Here is a 21,845-nt window from a genome sequence, read left to right as displayed (position 1 = left end):
TGTGTGGTCATGTGCAAGAAATAATGCTCCATGATGACCCGATTCAACACTATGTAGAGCTAAAAACCGAGATTCTGCTTAGCCAAAGACAAGGAAAGAAGACGGAGTTAATGTTATACAAGGCCTGGGTAATTAATCACCAACACGCAAAACGACTGCATTCTGACAGCGAACGGCACCTGTACGGCAGGGTATGTGAACGAGGTAAAGTCGGTTGTATATTCGCACATTCGGACTTTCTCCTTAACAATATCATTTCATTAAAGTATTATTTGCAAACTCTAAATAGCGAAATCGTATTAGCAGCCAATGACTATCAAAGTACAACATGTTCACAGTCAAATAAACAGTGTTAATGTTGTTTTCAAGGCACACTTGCAGGTTATTTCAGACCAAATATTCAAAGTGCTGTGGTAAACAATATAGGGAGTTTGTTACAAGTTGTTACTGAATGAATGTGTGAATATATAACCACATTTACCTTAATAAACGTAACTTTCACGTTTCATTCTTAGCATTCAGTGCCCGCAGTTTAATTTGCAATCTGGGCCCATTGTGGAAACGTATCCCCGCGGACGTTTCTGCGGACCGCGATTTACGTCCCGGGAAGTACGTATTCGAGCGTTTTTTTTTTCGCTTTTTTGCATCTCGGGCGCCTCTTGAGAGCGTGCGCCGTTCGAGCCCGCGTCGTTCTCGCGCAAAAAGCCGCCGGATCGGCCGACTCGGCCGCCCTCCTCTTCCTCCTCCTCCTCCTTCCCTAAACCCGAGCGACGGTTTGCAAAAGCCTCCGGGGCCTCCGCTCCGCCGACGCAACGCTGTGAGCTAAGCGGACAATCTGGTTGCACAGGGAAAGCCCTCCACTCGGAGGCGAGCCGTCGGCCGGCGAGCGCGAAGAGGAGGGGCGGAGCGGCGCCACACCGCCCCGCAGCGTTCGCTTGAAAAAAACTAAATGCGGCCTTACTCACCTCCGACCACGTAAATCGCGGTCTCCAGAAACGTCCGCGGGGCTACGTTTCCAGAATGAGCTTGGGTTGTTAATTCACCATATGTAACTGTTTTTGCTGAAATCATTTCTGCAATCAAAAACGAGTGATGTGCATGATTCAGCATAGCGTGAACTGACCTGATATGACATGAGAACCGCAGAGTCCAGCATTTCTAATTAGCTCCTCACGTCATTCAGCTCCCATTTAGCCAAAGACGTCTGCAGTCGGTATTAAAGCAGTGTGTGGTGTATGGTAAAAGTTACGTTTTCTATTTTTAGACTCGAATTCGGCATCCTACCGACCAAAACAACATTTTGCATTGCAGCCTGCCCTTTTTTTGCTACCGTGGACCCGTGTGACGTCATTTGTGACGTAGGTTGGTAATTGGTCTATTAGACATTGTTCGATGCCAGATTGATCAACATTGCCCAACCCTAATGCATACATAAAACATACATACATTTGCATACACATACATATAAAATTTTTTTTAAAAGTGATATTCCCGGAATTTATAAATAAAATATAAAGCAGAAAAAACCTAAACTAATTAGCATTTGAACAAAAAAAACTGCATAATTAAAAGAAATCCAGAGTACTACATGGTACTGTTGTCAAAAACTCAGTATAAATAAATAAATAAATATATTAATATTAATGTGTGCCCATCCTAAGTGACAAATAAATGGGTTCACCTTCTTTTAATATAATAATCGCATCTCCTAATAATAAATGGATGAGCATGTTTTACAAAAGTGATTAGTCCGCTATTATACTAGTGTGTCTTATTTTATTTCCAGACTCATTAATTAATGTATTTAAACAGGAGAGGAGCTCTGTCTGTCTGAAAGAGAGTGTTTTCAGCTCCGGATACAGTCTGTCTTGTCTTGTGGCTGCTTTAAGACACTGGGGACTCATGGAGAGCAGGGTATTTGTCATCATTTAGAGCTTTCTGGATCTTCAAGTGGCAATGACGCAAAACCCAAGCCTCGTATTAGTTAATTAATTTCCTTTAATGACTCCCCTGTACAGTCAGTAAACCTCAGCCAAGATCTGGAAAGACATCCTGAGGTGATCTCTCAGCCGAGGCAGAAATTAATTCACTTTTTTTGGCATTTTCTAAAATATCAGGAGTGTTTTTCGCTCTAGCAAAACATTAAAAGCGAGATTTTTCATACAGTCTCTGTTTGGGGCAAGGAGTTTGTCATTTAATGCAAATTTAAAAAAATATCGTTTTTTATTTAATTTGTCTTTAGCCAGGTGAAAAAATACAAATTAAATAGACTATAAAGGCAATAACACATTACCAAACCACATGATTTGAGGAATTGAGGACAAGTAAGGAATGGGGTCGATTTATATTTATTCGATCTCGACTATAAGTAAAATTATTACTGATGCATAAGAATTATTACTAAACAAATACCTAAAATATTAAAATTCTTAATCTGAAAACACTTAATAAATAAATAATTACATATGATATTCATAAAAACACACAATTTAATAATATGTATATATAGGACTTCACCTATGGTAAATTCAGCTGATTAGACATGATTTAAAAGGCATACACCTGTCTTTATAAGCTCCCAGGGTTGACAGTGCATGTCAAAGCATTTTACATTTTACATTTAGTCATTTAGCAGACGCTTTTATCCAAAGCGACTTACAAATGAGGACAAGGAAGCAATTTACACAACTAAGAGCAACAATGAATAAGTACTAAAGGCAAGTTTCAGGTCTGTAAAGTCTAAGAAGGGAAGTGTTAGTAGTTTTTTTTTTTTTTTTTTTTTTTTTGTACAATTAGTGTGATAGCACAAACCAAGCATGAAGACAAAGGAATTGTCTGTAGACCTCAGATACAGGATTGTCTCAAGGCACAAGGCTGGGAAAGGTTACAGAAAAATTGCTGCTGCTCTGAAAGTTTCAATGAGCACAGCGGCCTCCATCATCCGTAAGGGAAGATGTTTGGAACCACCAGGACTCTTCCTAGAGCTGGCCGGCCATCTAAGCTGAGTGATCAGGGTGAGAAGGGCCTTAGTAAGAGATCAATAACTCTGTCTGAGCTCCAGTGTTCTTCTGTGGAGAGAGGAGAGCCTTACGGAAGGACAACCATCTGTGCAGCAATCCACCTATTAGGCCTGTATGGAAGCCACTTTTGATTATGCCAAAAGGCATCTGAAGGACTCTCGGACTATAAGAAACTAAATTCTCTGGTCTGATGAGACTAAAAGTGAACTCTTTGGTGTGAATGCCAGGCGTTATGTTTGGAGAAAACCAGGCACCGCTCATCACCAGGCTAAAACACTACCCTACAGTGAAGCATGGTGGTTGCAGCATCATACTGTGGGGATGTTTTTCAGCAGCAGGAACTAGAAGACTAGTCAGGATAGAGGGAAAGAGTAGGGATTTAACCCCGGCATTCTGGGCGAATTTTTCCACTGGCCATCATGGCCTCCTAACCCTCCCCATATCATAATTGGCTTCATCACTCTGTCTCCTCTCCACCAATTAGCTGGTGTGTGGTATTCGGTCTGGCGCAAAATGGCTGCCGTCGCATCATCCAGGTGGATGCTGCACACTGGTGGTGGATGAGGAGATCCCCCCTCATTGTGTAAAGCGCTTTGAGTGCCCAGAAAAGCGCTATATGAATGTAAGGAATTATTATTATTAATATTTACTCTGTCAATAGCGTGAATTGTGCCTTAAAGTACACAGGAAATCAAATAAAACCATCATTTTTTTTTTAGCTCACATTGCTAGTTTTGTGGTGAACAATTCATCCGTGCATGTCAGTAAGAAAAATAAAAGTCTGCCCTTGTAATCTAATACTTTAAATCTGAAAATGCACTTCCTGTTTGTTTTCAGTTATTTTTATTTTTTTTTTTTGATTACGTCTGTCTGGGTTAATGGGCATGGCTAACTTACTTTACCAAGCCTCTCCAACTGTCAGTCAACAAACAGAAATGATGATGATGAGGAGTCTGTTAGGTTGTAATAACTCTTCCCCAACCCTCTTCCTGATCTTTTAAATGAAATGTCTACTTTACTACATCCAATCAGCTCGCAGTAGAAAAAACAAGCCATGCCCACTGTTTTCTCATTTAATATTCTGTTCCTCCAGAACTGTGTCATGTTACTGAAAAAAAAAAGCAGTCGCAGCTTCCGGTTCATGTAGACTTAAAAAAATAGTGCCACCCTACCAAGCTCGATGACTCTAAATAAAGCATAAACCCAACATCCGTCATGACCGGAGACAAATGAGGGTCTTTATGTCGACGACACGTGCGGAGAAAAACAACAGGAAGAGCAGCCGTGTTAAAGCGGGAGGATGGCGAGGTGCTGCCGAAGCCCCACGGAGTCCAGGAACAATGTGATATCAAAGCAGCGCCAGCATGTAGACTCTTCATAAGTGTCTGATTACATGAAAGGCTGGAGACGCATTCATTATCAGGCCTGTGAGCACCAAATTTAGCTTCTCTTTGAGTCTGGCCTGCCAATGCATAATGAGAGCTCCATGGTGATGCATGCGCTCCTACAGAGTCGCTCGCTGTAAACATCAACACGTCTGTAATGTGTGAGCAGCAATGAGCACACATACAGTGGGGGTAATAAGCGGTGAACACGTCACCATTTTTCTCAGTAAACATATTTCTAAAGGTGCTGTTGACTTGAAAATTTCAACAGATGTTGGGAGCAACCGAAGAGATCCATATATTCAAAGAAAACAAATCTAAATAGTTTACAAATGAAGTTATGTGCAAAAAAACGAAATGACACAGGGAAACAGTATTGAACACATGAAGAAACGGAGGTGTAGAAAGGCAGCTAAAGCCCAGACAGCAGCTGAAATCTCTCAATAGTTCTCTGCCCTTCCTCAGTGTAAATGAATATCAGCTGCTTCAGTTCAACATCTACATTAGCATGATGAAGATGAAACCAGAGTGGACATTTCAGCAAGACAATGATCCAAAACAAAAACAAGGAAACTCTTAATTGCTTTCAGACAAAGAATCAGCCAATCACCTGACTTGAATCCAATAAAAAATACAAAATAAAGCTCAGATTTGATAGACGAGAGCCACAGAACCATCAAGAGTTTTACACTCTGTTGAAGATTTTTTTTTAAACAAGACAACAAACAGGATGCACAAAAATAACAATAGGAAAAATGCAGGAGAAAAAAACATAGTACATGGATGAAAAGAGGGATGGGCCGATAATAATGATGGGGGAAATGGATAGATGGATGGATGGATGGATGGATGTTTTAATGTATAGGTTAATTGGATGGATCGATGGATGGATGGATGGATGGATGGATGGATGAAATTTTGAAACAATGGATGGATAGATGTATGGATGATGGATGAATGTTTTGTGTTTGTTGGATGGATGAATGGATGGATGGATGTTTTAATTTATAGATTAATTGGATGGATGGATGGATGGATGGATGGATGGATGGATGGATGGATGGATGGATAGATGGATGGATGGATGGATGGATTGACGGATGGATGGATGAAATTTTGAAACAATGGATGGATGGAATTTTGAAACTGGATGGATGGATGGATGTTTTAATGTATAGGTTAATTGGATGGATGGATTGATGGAATTTTGAAACAATGGATAGATGGATGGATGAATGGATGGATGGATGGATGGATAGTTGTTTTAATTTATAGGTTAATTGGATGGATGGATGGATGGATGGATGGATGGATGGATGGAATTTTTAAACAATGGATGGATGGATGGATGGATGGATGGATGGATGGATGGGTGGATGGATGGATGTTTTAATGTATAGGTTAATTGGATAGATGGATGGATGGATGGATGGATGGATGGATGGATGGATAGATGGATGGATGGAATTTTGAAACAATGGATGGATAGATGGATGGATGGATGATGGATGAATGTTTTGTGTTTGTTGGATGGATGAATGGATGGATGGATGTTTTAATGTAAAGATTAATTGGATGGATGGATAGATGGATGGATGGAATTTTGAAACTTGATGGATGGATGGATATTTTAATGTATAGGTTAATTGGATGGATGGATTGATGGAATTTTGAAACAATGGATAGATGGATGGATGGATAGTTGTTTTAATTTATAGGTTAATTGGATGGATGGATGAATGGATGGATGGATGGATGGATGGATGGATGGAATTTTTAAACAATGGATGGATGGATGGATGGATGGATGGATGGATGGATGTTTTAATGTATAGGTTAATTGGATGGATGGATGGATGGATGGATGGATGGATGGATAGAATTTTAAACAATGGACCACCAACTTATCCAGCATATGTTTTTAGCAGCAGACGCCCTTCCAGCTGCAACCCACCACTGGGGAAATTGCAATGAACATTGAAAGCCAATTCAAAATGTTTTAAATTCTACAACAGAATACACACTCTGAGAAATAAAGGTACGAGAGCTGCCACTGGGGTGGTACCTTTTCAAAAGAAACACATATGTAACTAAAGGGTCCTTAATAATACCTCAAGGATACATATTAGTATCTAAAAAGTACAAAAGTGTTCCTCTTGACATTTTTAGGTATTAATACATACCTTTAAGCTACAAATATAAACCCTTTAGTACAAATATGAACCTTTTTAAAAGGTACCACCCCAGGGACAGCTCTTGTACCTTTATTTCTCAGAGTGTAAATAATACTAAAACAGAACTTACAGCTTTTTTTCCATTACAAAAATGAAGATTTGAGAGAAAAAACAAGTTTGACTGTCACACAAGTTTTGCCAAACATCAAACATAGAATGATTCTGAATGACGGGATGATATTGTTGAAACAACAACAAAAATTCTTATTTCTTTCTATTGATTTTGCGGGATGAAATATGACCTGGACATGTTCTTGACAGGCTTTTGCGAGATTTGTTCCCCTATTTGATTGGAGATCAAAAAGATTGTCCTAGGAGATCAGCGGTGGCACAGCTTCCTCCTCCTCCTCCTGCCCTCCAGGTGGCTTTGATATGAGTTTATCCACTGGTCCAGGGGTGGATGGGGCTTTTGCGGAGGCTTAAAGTCTCCTGATGGATTCTGCTTTTTGTCGATGCTGCTGGTGTGGCGTTCTGCTCCACTGATTTACTTGTGCGCCCGTCTAGCTTTGCTTCAGTGACATTGAAGTTGTCCAGGAGAATGTCCTTTATAAAGAAGCTTTCCTTTTGCCTCTCTGGCCCTTAGAGACAGGTTTCCATGGTGAGAAAAGTGGGAGGTGGGAGTCGGGTTTTAATGCGATGGGGTGTGGAGTCATGTGGGAGCCGCCCATCAGTCCAGGATTGAATTCGCAGATCTCGACGCCACCGTTATGAGTCCGCAATTAAAGATTCATACGCTCCACGGGAAAGAAACACGGAGGGCCGAAGGCTCATCACACCTCCAGGTTTAGCTCCTGCTGAATAGATGCCAACGATGTTGACTAAAAGGTTTCTTTTGTCTGACTTTTTCACCGGAGCGAGTTTTTCCCCCTGCTCAGGAAAGAATACGAAGCCGCAGCTGCGACATATTCATGCGCCTGACTATTCATGCTGTTCTGCCTATATTCAGATACCACGAAGGCACAGATATTCAGCATATGAATTTCCAATAAGGCATTATCTCGGTGTGAAAGGGATTTTGGAGATACCTCCACTGTCATTTTCCTGATGCACAAAAGAATGGGAGTATGAATGGAAGCATCTGAACAGGTCCACGAAGGAGAGAGAGAGACAGACATGTATAAAAGTAAAGAGCTTTTTTTTAAATGTTAAAAAGCAACATGAAATCCAAATTGATCCTATTTAGTACCTGGTCATATAGGACACCTTTACATTAGAGCTAAATGCGGATGTCACTCCTCTTTTAAGTGCTTTTAAATCTGATTCTGAACACCATTGAGAATGGAATGGAGAATCGAGCTTCTGAAATTTCAGTTTAGCATCTAAATTTGAAACAAGGCAACAAACAGGATGAACAAAAATAACAACAATGAAAAAAGATGCAAGAGAAAGTATGACAGAAAAAGAACAGGGTGAGTGGATCAATGTGGAAACGAGAGAAATAATAATAGAAAAAAAATTATTTATGGATAGATAGATAGATAGATAGATAGATAGATAGATAGATGGATGGATGGATGGATGGATGGATGGATGGATGAATGGATGGATGGATGGATGGATGGATGGATGGATGGATGGATGGAGGGTTGGGTGGATGGAGTGAGGGGAACACTAGAAAAATATAAGACGATTTAGATGGATTGATTGCTGGATGGATGGATGGATGGATGGATTGATGGATAAATTGATGGATGGATGGAGGGGAACACTAGAAAAATAAAAGAAGATATAGATGGATTGATTGCTGATTGATGGATGGATGGATGAACTGGTTGTATGGATGCATGGATGGATGGATGGGATCAACAAAAAAGAACAATAGAAAAAGAACATGATGGATGATTGGATGGATGGATGGATGGACGGATGAATGGATGAGAGCAATAAAAAGGAACAATAGAAAAAAAACACGAAAGATGGATGGATGAATGGATGCAGGGGTACACTAAAAAAAAGATGAAATGGGTGGATTGATGGATGGATGGATGGATAAATGGATGGATGGGATCAATAAAGAGAACAATAGAAAAAGAACATGATGGATGATTGGATGGATGGATGGATGGATGGATGATTGGATGGATGGATGGATGGATGGATGGATGGATGGATGAGAGCAATAAAAAGGAACAATGGAAAAAAAATACGTTAGATAGATGGATGGATGGATGGATTGATGGATAAATGGATGGATAGATGGATGGATGGATGGATGGATGGGATCAATAAAAAGAACAATAGAAAAAGAACATGATGGATGGATGGATGGATGGATGGATGGATCGATGGATTAGAGCAATAAAAAGATACAATAGAAAAAGAACATGATGGATGATTGGATGGATGGATGGATGGATGAGAGCAATAAAAAGGAACAATAGAAAAAAAAACACGATAGATGGATGGATAGATGGATGGATGGATGGATGGATTGATTGATGGATAAATGGATGGATGGATGGATGGATGGGATCAATAAAAAGAACATGATGGATGGATGGATGGATGGATGGATGGATCGATGGATAAATGGATAAATGGATGGATGGATGGATGGGATCAATAAAAAAAACAATAGAAAAAGAACATGATGGATGGATGGATGGATGGATCGATGGATGAGAGCAATAAAAAGAAACTATAGAAAAAGAACATGATGGATGATTGGATGGATGATGAATGAATGAGAGCAATAAAAAAGGAACAATAGAAAAAGAACATGATGGATAAATAGATGGATGGATGGATGGATGGATGGATGGATGGATGGATGGATGGAATAAAAAACAATAGAAATAGAACATGGATGGATGAATGGATGGGTGATAGAAAGAACAATAGAAAGAGCAGGACTGATAATGGATAGAAACAATAGAAAAACTGTATTTTGTTTGGATAAATGGGGCAATACAGAATGATAGAAAAAGAACAGGATGGATGAATGGAAACAAAAAAATAGAAATCACAATGAAGAAAATAGATATTGTACAATGGGTGGATTGGAACAATAGACAGCAGGAAGAACAATAGAATATGAACAGATGAAAAAACAATGAAAGAAGAGAAAAAATGGACGGACGGACGGACGGATGGATGGAAAAAAGACAGGAAGAAGACAGAAAATAATAGATGATGATGATACGGATGATGGATGTGAACAATAAAAAGAATGATAAAAAGAACAGTACTTATAGAACAATGAAAGAATGGATAGAAACAAAAGGAAAAGTATTGAAGAAAGTAGATATACAATAGGTGGATGGATGTCAGTTTTCAGGAACGAAGCATTCAAATCATTGTCAGCACAGAGAGCTGCACTGAAGTACTTTGACTGCTCAAGTGATTGACATTTAATACGTCCACATCCTCAATCTGTGTCAGCCCCGTTCCTGCCCTGGCCTTGTAAAATATACATAAACCTTCTTGAGCATTAGCGGCTCTCTCTGGCACATACTTAAACCTAAACAGCATCAGTCATTCAGGATGACCTGGCCAGACTAAACTCCACATATTCCAGCAGTCGCACTCCATCAAACGGACAATCTCTCTGCCGTCAATCTCCATAAGTGAGCCTCTCGCAGGGCCGACAGCTTATTGAGTCCACATTTGGCACGTCTGTAGAAAAGAGAGCTCTCTGTCGGACTTGCTCACCTGAGACATCAGTGTCCGTCCAACAGCTGAGGCAATCTCCCGAGTGGACTTTTCCAATTACGATCCCGACCGGGAACATCTGATGCATGATGGCCAGAACAATGGCTCTGTTTGAAAGGCCGCTGAGATGTCTTCAATTGAGTAAGTGCAGCCTTAAATAGGTTTTTTGATGGAAGAATGCAGGCGACAGACACCCCCCGCCCATACTTTCCCAAGAAAAGCCCCTTCCCATCGGATCCCGGCTATCCCTCAGCCCCCCATAATGTAATCTGGAGTGTCTCCCAGAGCAGACAGGCCAGCGCAAACAGTATTAGTGTGTAAATGGAGGACGGGTAACAAGGAAGCTCTTGGGCCATGAGAGGACACTGAGCTGAAATAACACAGGACGGGAGCCGCTTCCCAGACGCCCCCCTGTGCTCGTCTTCAATACTCAGCAGAGCTTATTATCCACCCATATATAAAGATCAGTCTAAAACAGGGCCCGGCGTAGGAACCGCACAGGGCGGCAGCGACTCTTCAGGCCATTAAAATCTGTGTTTGAAGGAGCTTTATTTATTTCTCGGGGAATGTTCCACATTCCAAATCCGGATACGTCGGCTAATTAGGCTGGTCATTCATTAGTCTCTGTCGGTCGTGTTGCTGTCACTCTTTCTTGTCTTTGAAATATTTCAAATGACTTTCTCTTCCGCAAACATTCGCTCTCTAGATATATTTTTAACACCTAGAATTCCCCCTGTAGTTAACTACATGTTCTTTCTGAGTTCACCACATTTAGCTTCCGCTGACATTTGTTTTAAAGGAACATTCTGGGTTTATCACATGTTAAAGCAATAGTTCAGTGGAAACTATTTGCTTACTTCTATGTCATTCCAGAACTGCATGTTATTATTTGTTCTGTTGAAATGTTTGTATTATACAGTTGAACTCAAAATTTTTAGCCCCCCTGAATTATTAGCCCCTCTGTTTATTTTTTCCTCCAATTTCTGTTTAACAGAGAGCAGATTTTTTTCAACACATTCCTGAATATTATAGTTTAACTAATTTATAATAACTGATTTATTTTATCTTTGCCATGATGACAGTGAATAATATTTGACTAGATATTTTTCAAGACACTTCTATACAGCTTAAAGTTACATTTAAAGGCTTGACTAGGTTAATTAGGTTAACTAGGCAGGTTTGGGTAATTAGGCAAGTTATTATATAGCAATGATTTGTTTTGTAAACTATCAGAAAAAAATATAGCTTAAAGGGGCTAATAATATTGACCTTAAAATGTTTTTTAATAAAAAAATTAAAAACTGCTTTTATTCCAGCTGAAATAAAGCAAATAAGACTTTCTCCAGAAGAAAAAATATTATCAGACATGCTGTAAAAATTTCCTTGCTCTGTTAAACATCATTTGGGAAATATAAAAAAAAAAAAGAAAATCAAAGGGGCTTTAATAATTCTGACTTCAACTGTATATGTATAATATACTAAACAAACTTCATACCTCGCAGTTATGACTTTTTTTTGTATGATGTAAAAAAGGAAAATGTAAGTCTGTGTTCATTTGAAAGTTTTTTTTTTTTTTTTAAATATGCATATAAAACAAGCACATTGCAATATGAAACGCATTATATTTCTAGTCATTTACACTTTATATCTCTCAATTGTGACTTTACATCTTTCGGTTGCGACTTTATTTCTCATAACCCGTGACTTTATTTCTCATTTTAAACTTCAGCTCATCATTTTCACTTATAGGCACAAATCTGCAGTTTCCAGCTTTCTGAAACAGCGCTCTCTCCATTTAATAACACAACCTTATATACTGTACAGTGCAGAGAGACTCACTGCGAGGCTGATAAAGGGCTGTTTACGGCAATTTCCTTCTTAAAAGAGAAGAAAAAAATTAAAGGGGGGCTAATAATTCAGACTTCAACTGTAGATATATATATATATATATATATATATATATATATATATATATATATATATATATATATATATATATATATATATGTATATGTACAGGGCTTGACATTAAGTTTTTTCATCACCAGCCACTGCGGCTGACAGTTTTATTGTTGGGAAAATATATTGTATACATATATATATGACGTTGACATGCTAAAATAACCTGATTTAGATTTTGTGTTATCTCACCCTTTGCCTCATTCAGTTCACTTTTTGTGTGTCGTGTTTGAGCTTGCTTAAAAATCATGAGCAAATGGGTCATAGTTTCATAGTGTTACAAATAGTTTTTATTTCACATAATTTTCAGAGCTTAAAATGGAGGAATGACCACATTTATTTCTGACCACACCAAACATAAGCAATTAATTATTTCTTAGCCACAATTTTTAAATGTGCCAAAACAAGCAAGATATAGCTGTATACTATACTTTTTATTTAACAAAACATATGCACAGTAATCTGTCCTTGCTAAAGATCCCAGATCACCATTAACTACACATAAATGGGGAGTTTATCTCCCATTAAAGCAATATTCGTTCATTCATTTTCTTGTCGGCTTAGTCCCTTTATTAATCCGGGGTCACCACAGCGGAATGAACCGCCAACTTATCCTGCAAGTTTTTACGCAGCGGATGCCCTTCCAGCCGCAACCCATCTCTGGGAATCATCCACACACACATTCACACACTACGGACAGTTAGCCTACCCAATTCACTTGTAACGCATGTCTTTGGACTGTGGGGGAAACCGGAGCACCCGGAGGAAACCCACGCGAATGCAGGGAGAACATGCAAACTCCACACAGAAACACCAACTGAGCCGAGGCTCGAACCAGCGACCCAGCGTCCTTCTTGCTGTGAGGCGACAGCACTACCTACTGCGCCACTGCCTCGGCCGCCATTAAAGCAATATTATTGTAAAAAAATTATAATTAAACCATATTAATGCAAAAGAAAGCAGGTGAAAAACATACCGTGTGATAATGAAAGGATGATCACACACACAAATACACACACACACACACACACACACGGTTAAAGTTAGACCTATAAATAATCTGTTCAAAGAATGGTTAAAGCGAAAGCAACTGGTGCTGCTTACAAAAAGACAACTCTGGAACTCTTGAAAGCAGCAAGACTGTGGGTGCTTGTTCATCACTTTTTGTCTAGTCTATTTAATCGAGAACCGATCACATCAGTCATTTTTCTATACACAGTTGCCTCACACAAGGAAACAGTAATGCTCTTGCGTTTTAAACAGTCGTACACATCACCTAAGCTGTTAGCGCGAATGATCATCCTCTCATTCGGTATTCACCTGCTTTCTATTGCTCGCGCGAACACAATTACTTTTGTCAGTCGTGTTGCTTCTTAATTCATAAATCGCCTTTGCATGCATATTGGACCATCGTTGTCGAACCCTGCTTTTAAGAATCATTATCCTTGAAAATTATTTTCAACCGGCTAGTGGGGGGTGAAAAGACGGCATTTGGCAGGTGTTAATGTAAAGCCCTGTTTGTATGTATGTATGTATGTATGCATGTATGCATGTATGCATGTATGCATGTATGTATGTATGTATGTATGTATGTATGTATGTATGTATGTATGTATGTATGTATGTATGTATGTATGCATGCATGTATGTATGTATGCATGTATGTATGTATGTATGTATGTATGTATGTATGTATGTATGTATGCATGCATGTATGTATGTATGCATGTATGTATGTATGTATGTATGTATGCATGTATGTATGTATGTATGTATGTATACACACACACACACACACACACACACACACATATATATATATATATATACATATATATATATATATATATATATATATATATATATATATATATATATACAGTGCATCTGGAAAGTATTCATAGTGCTTCACTTTTTCATTTCTTATGTTACAGTGTTATTCCAAAATGGATTAATTCATGTATTTCATCAAAATTCAACACACAATACCCCATAATGACAATGTGAATTTTTTTCAATCACTGCAAATTTATTAAAAATAAAAGACCATGTGTTTGGACTGTGGGGGAAACCAGAGCACCCAGAGAAAACCATGCCAACACGGGGAGAACACGCAAACTCCACACAGAAATGCCAAATGGCCCAGCCAGCTGCCTTCTTGCTGTGGGGCAACAGTGTTAACCACTGAGCCACCATGTCGCCCCACCAAACATACCAGCTAGCAAAAAGAAATCCCTAATTCCTTTACAGAACACAACAGAAGCCATTTTGAAAAACACTTGGCGGTTCAAACTGACATCCTATATCTTTTTTTCTTTGCAGATGTTCTTGTGAAGACCGTGGACAGCGTGTTTGTGTTTCAGGAGGGTGTCGAGGGCGACACCAACTCAGCTGCTGCATATGACGCTATAGTGGTGGAGCAGTGGACAATCATTGACGTGAGTTACACTCAAACATACACACCTTTCCATGCTGTTCTTTAATCTATTTTTTCATTTACATGTTTTTAGATTTACTTCGATTTTCACACAATATGGTGTCAGACAGCCGGCATCCTGTAATCACACTTTGTGTGTTTACTCTCAGAAAGCTATATATGCATATTTGCTTGTGTGTGAAGAGTGTGCTGTGAGTTAGTTGGATTTTTGAAATAACTTTTTACTAATTTAATTGAATGGAACACTGCGATATGAGTTTTGTTTATAAAAAGTTGTATAATATTACTGATCGGTCTATTTTATCTATTTACACGCACAAAATAACTGTATAACACATATTTCTCTGGGGACTACGTGGAAACTAGTGGTGGGCAAAGCAAGACTTAATGAAACACGGAAAGAGTCAAAGCAAATGTGTCGAAGCATCGAAACGTTTTGAAGCCCTTCTCTACAGTGACACCTAGTGGTAATTTTTATGTATTGCTCTGGAACACCTTTAGCAAAGAATCCGTTAAGCAAATTGAGGTATTGTATTAAATGCGTCAAAACACTTTAGTCATGTGACCTGGGCAACTTTTTCTTTGGCTATCGGCGAAAGGGGTCACACTTTTTCCTCTCCCTCCCATATCTCTCCTGGCTGGCTCCTCTTGTCTCGTTTTATTCTATCTCTGAGGCTCTCCTTGCCCTGCTCTCCAAAATAAAATGAATTATGGATTTGATCAACTGGTCTCTGAACGCAATTGACACCATCTTCTCGATGAGAAGTCTGGGTTTGGAGGAACCCACCTGTCCTGCAAGAGCGTTTGGAACTGGATACATGATGGACGGGTTGAAGAAGTGGCGCGTCGTGTGCCTGGCCGCTTTGTCCTTGGAGGATATTGAAGATATCTACTTATTCGGAACTTTGATTACAAGGTTTCTGTTGATGGGCTTAGGTGGGCCCTGGGGTATCGACGATTGATAAAAGAGGTCAGTGCAGCTCAAAACCCTACCAAGCTGGCCGGCTGGATTGAAACGATGGTGAGCAAGTTTGTTGGTGCTGAGACTGTGGCATCAGACCACAAATCGGAAAACATCGGGTAGAAACTATCAGCGTTGCAACGTGATTTGAACTAGTGACGGACATCAGATATCTACGAAATTAGCAAATATTGACCCAAATTGAAACCTTTTCTTCTCTTCCGGCTTCCTTGTGACTCTCCTGCTATACAACCTCAACCTCTGCTAGACAATTCCTGTTCCGTTTTAAGGACACCTGTGAGACTGTACAGGCTTATACACACCGATACAGAGCTACGGATAGACAATCACTGCCTAACCCCCACATCCCATGCCTTTGTGTGCTTTTACCCACTGGTGTTGGTAGGCAGGTCTGTGACCAGCTCCCCCTGGTGGCAGGACCAGATGGTTACCGCCTTTATCAGACTATATCCACATCCCCTGTTCCCATCCCCAGTTGCGATGTTATGTCTGTGTGTTTATGTGCTTGTCTTAGGGCTTTTTTTCCCCCCTGATTTCATACTGCTCTACTTCGGCAGTCTGAGAGGGGCTTTTTTTTCGCCTTTCTCTGCCCTAATGTATCTTATTTCCTCTTTTTAAAAGCTACCTCTCATCTGAACCCGTCTTCCCATAAAATGTGTGATGTTTGTGTATGGTCGAGGGGTCCAATTTCACTACATGTAAAAGTGTATGTGACAAATAAAGGCTTTTCATCATCATTATTATCATGGATGTTTCGAATCACCAAAGTCATGTGACCTGGGTGATTCAGATCATGTTTGGTGCAGTGTTTCGAAACACTTGCGCTTCGGGATCTCGACACTGTGTCGAAACATCAGTCTATCCCTTGTAAAAACTAGCATTTTTCGCTAGAATCTGACATCCTGCAATTTACCTATGAGTGTTCAAGCTTAAATGTATTGTTGTGTACTGCCCCTATACAAAAACAAACTATAAAACAACATATCAAGAGTTTAATCTGACAAGACTTTCAATAGCAGATTTTTAGGTTTGTTTTGGATATCCTTTAATGAATTCACCCTTATTTGGAAAGGGGGCGGGAAGCAGCAGCTCATTTGCATTGACAAAGACAGAAAAAAGTCTGTGAACATTAGTAAAAAGGGCATTTAAAGCTAGGCTAAAAATTAACCCCAACGTGCATTTCAGCATAAAATACACCATAGAAGTCTGAGATTATTAGATCTTGTAAAAAGCGCACAGTAAAAACCACTTTAACATTTAACACTCCTCAATTATTTGCATAGACTACTGAAAAGGCAATTAGGCAAAACAAAAAAAGAAAGAGAGTGCACGGAGAATATTAAAATATATAGAACAGAAAACCCCAGTCCATGTTTAACTCATGTTTCAGTAATAGTATTTTTCACTGAAAATCTCAGGAAGGCTTAACTGTGTGGTTGAAATCAAATATTGTGCCAGTTCACCACTGATTCTTCACAAGCTGGTCTCGCTTTGGCTTATTTTGAGCTAGAAGTGTGTTTAAGAATGAGAGAGAGAGAGTCGACCAGTTTTGTGCTATCAGCATAATCAAGTTTTGAGCTTTATTTTATAATCCTACAGCTCTCAATTTCCTGTGTCTTTGCATTTAGAAAACAGTATATCAGGAGTTTTTAACTGACAAGACTATCAATGTTAAGCTGCTTTGAGACGATCTACATTGTAAAAAGTGCTATAAAAATAAAGATGAGTTGAATTGAATGCTATCAGCATAATCAATTTTTGAGCTTTATTTAATAAAAAAATCCCAGCCGAAAGTGTCTTTGCTTTTAGAAAACTGTAAATCAGGAGTTTAAACTCACAAGGGGCTCTATTTTAAAGAAGCGCACAGTCTAAAGCACAATGTGTAAAAGCATTTAGGGCTTGTCCGAATCCACTTTTGCTATTTTAAGGATGGAAAAATAGAGTTTGCGCCGGAGCGCATGGTCTAACAGGGTTGTGATTACTCTCTTAATGAGTTATGGGTGTGTTTTGATCATAATGTGCATAAAACCAATCAGAGTCTCATCTCACATTCCCTTTAAGAGTCAGTTGTTTCACGCCATGGTGCATTTGCTATATACATGGCGGACTTTGTAAGTGGAAAAAATTGAACGCTTCACTAGCGAGAAAACAACAGACCATCTGCAGCACAAGGATAAAGAACGAGCCTTCTCCATTTGACCTCTTTACTTTCTCTTTACTTTAATTTTACTCTTTACTTTACTCCTTTACTTTCGTGGAGTAAGGAAATAGTGGAAACTTACTCCACCTGAAGACATCCATTAGCCAACATATTTAATGTTGTTTGTTAAGCGTTAAGATTTGTTTTAAAATTCAGTTTTAATTTCCAGCAAAGGAATAAATGAACAATAATAATGAAGTGTGGTCAAAAACTGAGAACTGACAACACAACCTGTTCTTATGACCCATATAGTGATGCTCCAAAACCTGACAGGTGGACAAATCTAAGCTTGTTTTTATTGAAGCAAATATAAATATGAGTATAATAAATAATACTGATAACAATGATAACATGATTAAAAAGCAAATAGACGTAAATGAACTGAAAAAGCCCTCCGAGATGAAGAAGGCATGGAGACAGGGGTTTTTATATCCATGTAGTTGACATGTTTTTCATCTGTAAAAATATTTGTGTATTGTTGTACATCCTGTGTGTATTAAGTAATGTGTAAGCATTTAGACCTGCATAAAAATAACGTTCTCTGCGCTGGACTTTAGACCAGCTTTTAGCAGATCAATAGTACAGTCTGTTTTAGTTCTTCAAAATAGCAATGTGCCAACAATGCGCCTTAACACACCTCCTTTATAGACTGGCACACCCATGAGTCCACAAAGTGGCACAAAAGGATTTGCTATTTAAACAACATGTCGTAAAACATAAAGATTACTGTTGCGCTGGTCTGAAAATATCAACAAATCATGGCATACGCGTCTTGCACCAAGTGTATGATAGGGTCCAAGACTTCAAATGTAAGCAGATGTTTGTACTGCAGAGTAACTGAGGCACATGCTTTAAAGGCTCCTCCCACTTTTAGAAAGAGGGGCGGGGAGAAGCAGCTCATTTGCATTTTAAAAAACACAAAAACAGTGTCGAAGAATATGGAAGTTTTTTCCTAACAAAATTTAAATGAAAATTCAAATGCTTAAAAGATCAAATGATAAATCAAATGCTCAAACTATAAATCAAATGCTCAAACCGACACTGCAAATGATGAATCAAATCCTCAAACCGACTGCGCAAATGATAAATCAAATGCTCAAACTATAAATCAAATCCTCAAACTGACATCGCAAATGATGAATCAAATCCTCAAACCGACTGCGCAAATGGTTAATCAAATGCTCAAACAACTCCGCAAATGGTGAATCAAATCTTTAAACGACTCCACAAATGATAAATCTAATCCTCAAACTGACATCGCAAATGATAAATCAAAAGCAAATGAGGTGTCCAAGTCGTATCCGTATATTTTTATCATCTTCTTGCCGTATGCTTTTTCGTGGCCTCCTATGAGAGATGTAGCCATCTGATGAACACTTCAGAATGTGGACAGAAGCAGTAGGAGATTTCTCGCTTTCTCTTCTACGAGTAAAAACTTATTTCCTATACGGATACGACTTGGAATAGTGCGCGCAAATCTGAGCGCCTTGAAAAAGTCAGCGCTACCGGTAGTTGTCAACAAACTCTTCCGCCTTAAAGCCCCGCCTAGGCTAGTTGATTGACATCTCATTTGCATTTGATTTACCATTTGCGATGTCATTTTGAGGATTTGATTTACCATTTGCGATGTCATTTTGAGGATTTGATTTACCATTTGCGATGTCATTTTGAGGATTTGATTTACCATTTGCGATGTCATTTTGAGGATTTGATTCACCATTTGCAGAGTCGGTTTGAGGGTTTGATTCACCGTTTGCAGAGTCGGTTTGAGGATTTGATTCACCGTTTGCAGAGTCGGTTTGAGAATTTGATTCATCATTTGCAATGTCAGTTTGAGGATTTGATTCATCATTTGCAATGTTATATTGAGGATTTGATTTACCATTTGCAATGTCATTTTGAGGATTTGATTCACCGTTTGCAGAGTCAGTTTGAGGGTTTGATTCACCGTTTGCAGAGTCGGTTTGAGGGTTTGATTCACCGTTTGCAGAGTCGGTTTGAGGATTTGATTCACCGTTTGCAGAGTCGGTTTGAGGATTTGATTCATCATTTGCGATGTCAGTTTGAGGATTTGATTCACCATTTGCAGAGTCAGTTTGAGGGTTTGATTCACCGTTTGCAGAGTTGGTTTGAGGATTTGATTCACCGTTTGCAGAATCGGTTTGAGGATTTGATTCACCGTTTGCAGAGTCGGTTTGAGGATTTTATTCATCATTTGCGATGTCAGTTTGAGGATTTGATTCATCATTTGCGATGTCAGTTTGAGGACTTTATTCACCATTTGCAGAGTCGGTTTGAGGGTTTGATTCACCGTTTGCAGAGTCGGTTTGAGGATTTGATTCACCGTTTGCAGAGTCGGTTTGAGGATTTGATTCATAATTTGCGATGTCAGTTTGAGGATTTGATTCATCATTTGTGATGTCAGTTTGAGGATTTGATTCACCATTTGCAAAGTCGGTTTGAGGATTTGATTCATCATTTGTGATGTCAGTTTGAGGATTTGATTCACCATTTGCAGAGTCGGTTTGAGGATTTGATTCACCGTTTTGCAGTTTCGGTTTGAGGATTTGATTCACTGTTTGCAGAGTCGGTTTGAGGATTTGATTCATCATTTGCAGAGTTGGTTTGAGGATTTGATTTATAGTTTGAGCATTTGATTTATCATTTGATCTTTTAAGCATTAGAATTTTCATTTTAATTTTGTTAGGAAAAAACTTCCATAGAAGAGGGCATTTACAGCTAGTAATAATCAATGATTTATAATGTAATTTATGCTTAAATACAATTTTTGGGATGTCTGAGATTATTAGATTATGAGATCTTGTAAAAAAAAAAGCATAATTGGGCCACTTTAACATTTACCACTGCTCAGTCATTTGCAGAGACTCCTAAAAAGGCAAATAGGCAAACCAACAACAACAAAAGAAAGAAAGCAAAGTGTGAATATTAAAATATATAACAAAAAAACATATCCCAGTCTTTTAGAGCTCAGCATCTCAGGAAATCTTAAAAATGTGTTTGCAGAAATTAAATTTTGTGTCAGATCGCCATTGATTCTTCTCAAGTTGGCCTTGCTTTGGCTTATTTTGAGCTAGATGTTTGTGTGTGTGTGTGTTTGCCTTGAGTGTCCACCAAGCTCTTTTGTGTTAGTTAGCTCTGTGTACTGATGCTATCGGCGTAATCGAGTTTTGAGCTTTATTTCATAATCCTGCAGTTCTCAATCGCTCTCTGCCCTCGTCTCTCTTCAACTCAGCCATGACGGTGTTTCTGTGGAAGGACACACTGTTTCTGGCCTAACATTATTCAGTGCCGCTCTGTCAGCGGCCTGCATTTAAATCCAAAATCTGCTTGACATCTCCCAGCATTCAACACGACTGGTCATTTAAGCAGCTCACAAAATGGTCTTCAGCAGTAAGATCGCATAAAGCCATGTTGATGCATATTCCAGACATCAGATTCATACTGATATCTATGGATTTGTGGGACAGAAGGGTATTTTCACTAATGCGTTCGGACAGTTGGAATTGATATGTTCAGCTGTGTCTTGACTCGCCGTCTGCCGTCGCTCCATCAATCACCGTCTCGTTTTCTGTCACTGATATTTCTGACTTCAGTGAGCCCCGTGTCTTTGTTTCAGGCGGATGGGGAATTGTGCTTCCCTAATAGCATCAGACAATCACCGCACATTAGTCATCATTCATGCTACTCGGAGAAATGACTTTTTTTTTGATGTAGCGATGCAAAAAATTATTGATGATGAGGCTATTTTGTATTCTTATACCATAACATAGACCATATATTACCGTGTCTTTTTCAAAAATATGTGATATATATACACGATTGTTGTCGCCGAGCACGTACTGAATAGCGGTGTTGTCGCGCGCGTTCTGATCAGCTGTGTTGTCGCGCGCGTACTGATAGCGGTGTTGTCGCGCACATTCTGATCAGCTGTGTTGTCGCGCGCGTACTGAATAGCG

General features: G+C 39.1%; 2 protein-coding genes across 10 annotated transcripts in view; one reads left to right on the top strand and one right to left on the bottom strand.

Moving 5' to 3' along the window:
* Nucleotides 1–21,845, top strand: part of rftn1b (raftlin, lipid raft linker 1b) — a 435,159-nt gene that overhangs the window by 364,947 nt on the left and 48,367 nt on the right. For 8 of the 9 annotated variants that reach the window (XM_073926765.1, XM_073926762.1, XM_073926763.1 and 5 more), the window contains one exon: nt 14,572–14,687. In XM_073926765.1, coding sequence (XP_073782866.1) covers nt 14,572–14,687 — 116 coding nt within the window. Of the gene's footprint in view, nt 1–107; nt 1,547–14,571; nt 14,688–21,845 lie in introns of those variants that run through there. The other variant, XR_012392555.1, reaches the window with a different exon arrangement.
* LOC141378331 (uncharacterized) lies at nt 19,038–20,816 on the bottom strand. Its single transcript, XM_073926768.1, has 2 exons — nt 19,487–20,816; nt 19,038–19,107 (listed from the first exon to the last, which is right to left on the bottom strand). The coding sequence occupies exons 1-2, from the start codon at nt 20,378–20,380 to the stop codon at nt 19,075–19,077; spliced, it is 927 nt and encodes a 308-aa protein (XP_073782869.1). The 5' UTR covers nt 20,381–20,816; the 3' UTR covers nt 19,038–19,074.

Source organism: Danio rerio, chromosome 16 (assembly GCF_049306965.1).
Source record: "Danio rerio strain Tuebingen ecotype United States chromosome 16, GRCz12tu, whole genome shotgun sequence".
NCBI classification, from domain to species: domain Eukaryota; kingdom Metazoa; phylum Chordata; class Actinopteri; order Cypriniformes; family Danionidae; genus Danio; species Danio rerio.
This window is presented reverse-complemented; position numbering and strand designations above follow the sequence as displayed.